The following is a 7783-nucleotide window of genomic DNA, read 5'->3' as shown; positions in this document are numbered from 1 at the left end:
CTTTTCCCAGTTTCCTTGGTACTCCATTCCTGGGGAAGACCTAAAGCCAGCAAAAGCCTATCTTTGCCTTCAGCGTAGCTTTTCCTTTAGTGCTACTAAGAGCTGGACCTCCAGGAAGTTCCAGTGGGAACTTGTTTTTGAGGATTCTTCAAGGGGACATCTCTGGCCAAGAGAGCCACAAAGATAACCAAAGCAGCTGCCAGCGTTTGAAGGATAGACTGAATTTCTTAACTTGTGTGTGTGTGTGTGTGTGTCTTTTCCTTCCAGTTTGGTCAGATGATGACTGGTTGAAGAAGTTTTCTGGGAAGACTCTTGAAGAGAATAAAGAAGAAGAAGGACCCGAGCCTCCCAAAGCAGAAACCCAAGAGGTGAGAGTGAAAGTGTCGCTTCTCTCCAGAAGACAGGCTGTGCTTTCCACCGTTGTTATGGGGACTTTCAAATACGTATATTTATCAAAGTGCAGACGGTGAGTTTAGAACTTGGTGAGGACAGTGCTGGGGGATGAGAGGGCACAGCTGTGGGGTTGTGTTTATGTTCCTCCACACCCTGCCAGGCAGCCCCTGCTGAGATTTTTGGCTCCTTAGTCTCTGTCCTCTTCTTGGCCTCATGCAGAGGTGACAGGGCAGGTAGTCTTACTTCCCTCTAGCCTGTGTGTGGTTTCTGGGTTTGCCGAAGGCAGTTCTGCCCTCGCACATTTTCTGGTTCTCAGCACACATTTTCTGGTTCTCAGCACACCTCCCTGAGCATGCTGCTTCATCTTTGTGCCCTGTGAGCACTGGCTTTCTTCTATGCTTTGTGTAGGACTGCCCTGCCCCTGTGAGGTTGGTGTTCTTCTATACTTTGCTCATGGCACGTAGCTCTTCTGTCTTCTCTCAGCTGAAACAGAAGTAGTCACTCTCAGCCATCTGCAGCCCTCCTGTGTTATGCCTGCACATATGCCTGCACACCAGAAGAGGGCACCAGATCTCATGGTAGATGGTTGTGAGCCACCATGTGGCTGCTGGGAATTTACCTTTGGAAGAGCAGCCAGTACTCTTAACTGCTGAGTCATCTCTCCAGCCCCCATACATACTATTTCAAAGCTGGTCTTGCTTTTAAAGAGCCCCCTTTTAAAGAGCCCCTTTGTCGGGCTCTGTTTCTAACCCTGGACTTCAGTTGTTTCCGGCGGCAAGTCTTACAGGGGCTTATTTTGCCTGGAATGGGTGCTCTCCCTGTCTTGTTCTGCTGTGCTCTTAATCTTGGGTAAAATCTAACCTAAGCCAGTAATCTGTCTTCTAAGCAAACACAGTGCAGTCTCCCAGGCCCTGCTAGTCCCTTCTTTATGGTAGAACCAGTTAGATCATCACAGTCAAGTGCTTCTCTGGACACCCCCCCCCCCCCAACAGCCTTCCTTTATACTGCCCTCCATGTCTAACCTTGTGTCTTTGGAAAATTTCTGTCTTCTCTGGCTATAGTTTTGTTCTCCAGTGTTTTCCCAGAGAAGCTAGAGTAATCTTTCTTGAGCACAGATCCAGTCATTCGGTCTCACACTCAGATCTTTCCACTCCTCTGTCATGTGTCTCAGGGCGCATAGCCCAGCAGGGCCTCCCGGTCTCCATCTTGCCCCTTTTTTGCTTCTCTGTAGTGCAGTCCCCACTTGACACTGAGTGAAATATTCCGTTTCCATGCACATGTTTGCTTTTACACAGGCAACTCCTGTGCTGATTGCCCTTTTCGAGGCAGTACATTTAATGAGTTTGTACCGCAGGGCCTTGTACTGTGGGTGGAACACTGTGACTAAGAGCATGCCTTTGAGGGGAAAAGGTGACTATTTTTCAGTTCCTGCTCATCGCTTACTATCTTCATGGCCTGGGGCAAGTTATACAGCAAGTACTGTATTGTTGCTGTGGTCTTGCTAGTACCAATGTAAACAGCAGACAGCAGAGCCTCTGCATCTGCATGGTGCCTTAATGTGCTTGGTCAGCTGAACCAAGACAGATGCGTATTCTATGCCTGCTTTCCTCCGCTGTAGTCTCCCCTACTCAAGTACAAAGCAGCCTCAGCCTCTTCTCCTTTGAGCGTCTGGAGCCTGTCAGAAGGGCTCCCTCCTGCTCCCAGGTTGAGCTTGTGGCAGTGATGATTGGACGTGGAGGAAAGAAGTCCTGGTGTGTGTCACCTAGCTGTAGTAAGGTATAGGACTTGACCTTGGCACTGAAGGAAGGTGAGGAAGGCCGAGTATTCTGACCCAGCTAGCTACAGGACAAGGAGAGGTGAGCAGGCGTGTCTGAGGGTGAGCATGGGAAGATATGCTCCCCATGCCTGTGTTTAGGGGTCCCATTTCACAGTGCTGAGTAAGGTTTCCTGTCATTGGGTGTCCAGTTGGATACTGTAGCCATAGTTCCTGCCTCCTATAGCCTATCAGGCCCAAGACCTTCCCTGTCAGCACTGTGTTCAGGCTGTTCCAGGGAGTTGTGCTCTGGTGATATGTTCGAAAGATCACTTGTACACCTACTTAGGGAGTTCTGGGTCCTCTAACTTTTTTCTGCCCCTAGGGAGAGCCCACTGCACAGAAAGCCCGGTCAAATCCTCAGGTGTACATGGACATCAAGATTGGAAACAAGCCAGCGGGGCGCATCCAAATACTCCTGCGGTCTGATGTTGTGCCCATGACAGCAGGTAAGCAGGCCCCCATGCTCAGACTGGCAGGCGGCTGGTGGCTGGGCAGAGTCTCCCAAGGTTCTCACTGCCTCAGCTCCTAATACCCTTGGCATTATTCCTGACCTGAATTAATTTATGGCACCTAAGATCCTGGGATCTAGGAACAGATAGGTCAGAGTAGACATTGAAAGTGATTAATTGGTGGTTTACTATTTTTTAATATAGAGGGTTTTTTAAAAATAACACAAATAATATATTATTACAAATACATTGTGAATAATGTATTCAGTTAAAAGAATGTATCACACACATATATTCCAGCTCTATGCTCCAGAAATAACTAGTACTAATTTCTAGTTCATTAAAATACTGACTTATTCTTTAATGTAAATTATATTATTTACACATATAATTTAAGTAGCTTTTATCACAAAATTTATTTCAAAAAATCATCAGTCCCCAGTGAAAATAGAGACCCCATTCCCTGCCCTGCTGGCAGCACTGTTTGCTGTTCCTCAGAGGCAGCCAGTTTCATTTCTTAGCTCGTTTTGGTTTTGACTTCCATATTGGAAGATGATAGTGGGTAGTTCTTTCAGGAGCAGAAACTGACACAAAGTCAGCTGTGTCACTGAAGGCCCATAATGTCTCATGAAAGCTAGAAGCATGGTGCTCACTGCACAACTTCAGGCAATTTCATGAATTAGAAAGTCCTTTTTCTGGGCAGCTCCGTTGGTCTGAGATGCCTGCTGGCTGAGCTGTCTTACTGGCCATTACTTTAGTATGGTTTGGGCATGCAGCAGATACAAAATGCACGTATTCTATCCTGTTTAATCAATGCTATGTGGTTATTTAGTAAATGAGTATCAACAGCCTCTAAGGAGCGTATGATGAGAATACGGTCAGCCCTCTCTATCTGTAGATGCACATCTGTGAATTTAACCAACCACAAAGCAGAAATATGTGGTGGGCCAGTCAGATGGCTCAGCAGGTTAAAGCACTTGCTGCCAAGCCTGACAACCTCGGTTCCAGGCCAGAGCTCACATGGTGGAATGAGAAAACCAAACCTTGAAAGTTGTCCTCAGACCTGTACACACATGCACAATAAATCAATGTAATAAATTTTAAATCTGTTTGAAGGGAACATTGCATGTGTACTAAGCATGCTGGCATTTTCCCCTTGACATTATGCCCTGGCTAATATAGAATAGCAACCGTTTATGGACCATTTACATTTTATTGTATATCACAGATAATATAGAAATGGTAGAAAAGATACAGGACCCAGAGGGGTCTGGGGAGCCATCCCAGTGTGGATACCTGGGGTCAGCTGTGCAAAACTAAACAAGTAAAACATGTTTTATTTTTCCTGCTTTCATACTCCCCATCTTTCTGGCTAGTTACCTTAATTTTGGTTAGGAAGTTAGGTTGTACCTCAGCACCTTTTTCTTTCTTAACACCAGAGAATTTCCGTTGCCTATGCACCCATGAAAAGGGCTTTGGCTTCAAGGGAAGCAGCTTCCACCGCATCATCCCCCAGTTCATGTGCCAGGGTGGTGATTTCACAAATCACAACGGCACAGGGGGCAAGTCCATCTACGGAAAGAAGTTCGATGATGAAAACTTCATCCTCAAACACACAGGACCAGGTAATTGCTAATTCTGGTGTGTTGAGTTACGGCGGGGCCAGGACAGGCTGTGGTGGGCCAGCCACGAAGAAGCACATGCTGGGGTGAGCTGCTTGCCTCCAGCCTTGTACTCTTCACACCTGACCTTCACTCCACAAGTTGGTGTTCCGTGCTAGGTTAGAGTTTGTGCAAGCTCCCTTAGCTGTCAACCTCTCTGTCCCCTCTACGCCCTCAGTCCCAATCAAAGGCCACAGTCTCTTCCTGTTTTTCTTCCTGAGATCTCCATATTGATCTGAGGTCTTACCTCCTGCCTACCACAGATGCACGCTCTGACTCCCTTCTGCTACAGAGGCTGTTCCTCCTTATGTCCCTTATGTCCCTCTGGCCTACTTAGGAACTTGGCATCTCCTGCTGGCTCCCTTTGACCTATAAAATGTGTTTCCTCTGCTTAGCCAGTTTGCTTCAACTGTGCCCAGGCATGCATTCTCAGTCTTTAAACAACAAAAAACAAAACCAAAAAAAAAAAAAAAAAAAAAAAAACACCTTTGGACTCTTGTTCCTCCCACCAGCTGTCATCTTGACTAGTCTACTTTTAAGCAAAGCTTGTAGGAAAACTGTATAGACTCACTGCCTTTATTGTTTCTAAGCCCTTCTGTCTAGACTTTTAGCCCCAGCTGGCCACTCAGAGCTTTTTTGCTAAAGATGCCAACCATCTTTCTCACCAGAAGCCAGTCTTCTGCCTCACCTTACCCAGCCCCAGCAGCGTCCTGTGCTGTCAGCTCTGTGCTCCTTGCCTCTCACTTTGCTCTGGTGGTCGACTTACCCACCTTCCAGGTGCTCCCCCTGCCTCCTCCTCCCTGGATCCTAAACATGGTGGTGGCTCAGAGATCAGCTGATTTCTCCATAGAAACCTGTTTATTGCGCCTGTGCTTTTTTTCCAGCAAGTTTGTGCTAGACTGAAGTACAGGGACAAGAAGTTCTTCCTACCTACAATATCTGCACTTGCACCAGAAAACACAGGAGTTTTTCCAGCCGATGCCACACTCAGATACAGCAGTTAGAATAAGAGAAATGTGTCCTCTGACAATTCAGATACCACAGACAGTATTGCTGGTCCTGACATGATTTTGTGAAATGATAAATGAGATTCCATTGACTTATATTGCAGTTGTAATTACTGGATTATTTGTTTTGGTCTTGATTTTGTTTTGTTTTGGAGACAAGGTCTCATAGTCTATAGATCTGCCTGACCTGGAACTTGCCATATAGACTAGGTTGGCCTGGAAATCACATATCCACTCACAAGTAGTGGGATTAAAGTTGTGTAGCTGGTTTGATTTTTGTGTTTTGAGTCAGGGTCCTAGTGTGTAGCTCAAGCTAGTACTGAACTCTGTATCCTCCTGAGTGCTAGGATTATAGGCTTGTATTGCTACTTCCAGTTCCCTAGAAGATTCCATTACTGGGGAAAGCCCTTAAAACTTGCAGTGTATTTAAATGTAATAGACTTAGGTCTTAAGGGACTAGAAATAGTTCAGTGGTTAAGAGTACTTGCTTTTCTTGTAGAGGACTCTCAGACTTCACGTTAAAATCATTCTCCTCAACTTCCTTCATGTCTCTCTGTTTCAGTATATGATGCACTGTCCTGATCCAGGGTTAGGGCTCATCTTGGATTCGTCTCCCTTGTCCCCCGTAACTGCTGCCTGTCTCCATCTCATCTCCTTGCCCAGCTTCCCTTCTTCCCAGCACAGATGCCCCTGCATCTTAGCTGTCATAGCACATCACCCTTTAAAAAGGATGCATGTATTTATCGTTTGGGTAGGTTTGTGGTCATATATATATGTTGGAGTGTGGGTCCTTGCAGCACAGTTTGTATGTGGAGATCAGGGGATAACTTTCAGGAAGCAGCTCTTAGGTTCCGGAAATGAAATGCAGGTTATCAGGCCTCTGCAGTAAGCGACTTTATCTGCAGACCTATCTCCCAGCCCATATAATTGCACGCTAAATGAATGTTTTGCTCATCAGTGTACCAGGACTTAATGGGCATAGTTACAAAGTAGACAGCATTATTAAAATAAAAATAAAATTTAAAAAAAAACAAAGTAGATGGCAAGTCATTGCTATAAATAAAAAGACAAATGAGAAAGAAAAAAAAAACCAAAAAAAAAAACCTGAACCAGCCCACTCATCTTTTTTGTAGTGAAGTAAAAAACAAGGTGCTACAATATACCCTGAGCCAATATGCAGAAGCACCCTCAGCAGTCAGCATAGGCATGCTTCATGTGCCAAGAGCCGTGTGGAGAAAGCTGATGAGTTTATTTTCTCCCAGGCCTCCTTTCCATGGCCAATTCTGGGCCAAACACCAATGGCTCCCAGTTCTTCCTGACCTGTGATAAGACAGACTGGCTGGATGGCAAGCATGTGGTATTTGGGGAGATCACGGAAGGCCTGGATGTCTTGCGGCAGATTGAGGTGGGTGGTTGGAAATGGTTCCCTACTTGGATCTTGGGTGGGCACCCCAGTGAAAGAGTTGGAGGGGTTCTCTATGGCCATGGGAGGGGACATTTTGAACAGGTCCCTATTCAGGGAGAGGGTAATCCCTTAGTAGCTGTCAGCCCCTGCTTCTGTCCTGATTTCTCTGTTCTGCACACGAAGGCTCAAGGCAGCAAGGATGGGAAGCCAAAGCAGAAGGTGATCATCGCTGACTGTGGCGAGTACATGTGACGCTGCGCGCTCTGCTCTCGCCTCTGTAAGACGTGGAGCGGCCTGGCCTGGGGCCCTGGTGCTGAGTGGTTTCTGTGAAGCAAGCTGTGTGTGGCCCAAGCCTCTCCTCAGGGTCAAGTGACTTAGCAGCAGCTCGCCTGCAGTGCCCAAGGTTTTCTTCAGACATGGCAGGGCCTAAAAGCCAGCATAGGCAGTGTGCTGCCACCGCCTGTCTTAGGCTGTCTGTAGTTGCTGGGTGGCTTCTTTGCTAAAATAAACTGGTTTTTGCCTCCAGCAAGTTCCTAGGAGTTGTCTGTTAGAGATCACGTCCAAGGCTGTCCCCCTGGATGGGATGGCAAGTTTGGGAAGGTGTAATACCTTCCCCATGACTTTTGTTTCCTTCCTGGGCTAATGTGCCCTTACATGCCAGGTAATGTATCTTTATGTAACATGATTTTATCAGATTGTGTCAGGGCAGTGGGAATCCAAGTTGCCTGTGCCCCTGAACTCATGCTGCTTGTTTGGTATCGTCCTCTGTGGTTCCCATGTCTAATGTTCTATTTCATTCTTCAGGTTTTTAAAGTGGTATGTTATGACTCAGAGATCCGATGCTGGGTTCTGGGCTTCCATCAGCACTGCCTGTTTCTGGGAATTAGGTTTTGTTGTGACACAGCCATATCTGTTTATGTTTGGATGTTGCCTGTGGCTTCTTTCTCATTACAGCACTAGAAGCAAGTGATTGGTGACTGACCGTATATTTTGTCTGTTCTCAGGGTGTGTGTGTGTGTGTGTGTGTGTGTGTGTGTGTGTGTGTGTGTGTG

At 46.5% G+C, this 7783-nt stretch overlaps 1 protein-coding gene across 1 annotated transcript in view; it reads left to right on the top strand.

Moving 5' to 3' along the window:
* Positions 1-7256, top strand: part of Ppie (peptidylprolyl isomerase E) — an 11723-nt gene extending 4467 nt beyond the window's left edge. Inside the window, exons 5-9 of the mRNA XM_055610944.1 lie at positions 174-368; positions 2532-2655; positions 4098-4283; positions 6589-6731; positions 6915-7256. Coding sequence (XP_055466919.1) covers positions 174-368; positions 2532-2655; positions 4098-4283; positions 6589-6731; positions 6915-6983 — 717 coding nt within the window. The 3' untranslated portion in view covers positions 6984-7256. The remainder of the gene's footprint in view (positions 1-173; positions 369-2531; positions 2656-4097; positions 4284-6588; positions 6732-6914) is intronic.
* The last annotated feature ends 527 nt before the right edge of the window (positions 7257-7783 follow it).

The sequence above is a fragment of the Psammomys obesus genome, unplaced genomic scaffold, assembly GCF_907164565.1.
Source record: "Psammomys obesus unplaced genomic scaffold, mPsaObe1.curated_primary_1811, whole genome shotgun sequence".
Lineage (NCBI taxonomy): Eukaryota > Metazoa > Chordata > Mammalia > Rodentia > Muridae > Psammomys > Psammomys obesus.
This window is presented reverse-complemented; position numbering and strand designations above follow the sequence as displayed.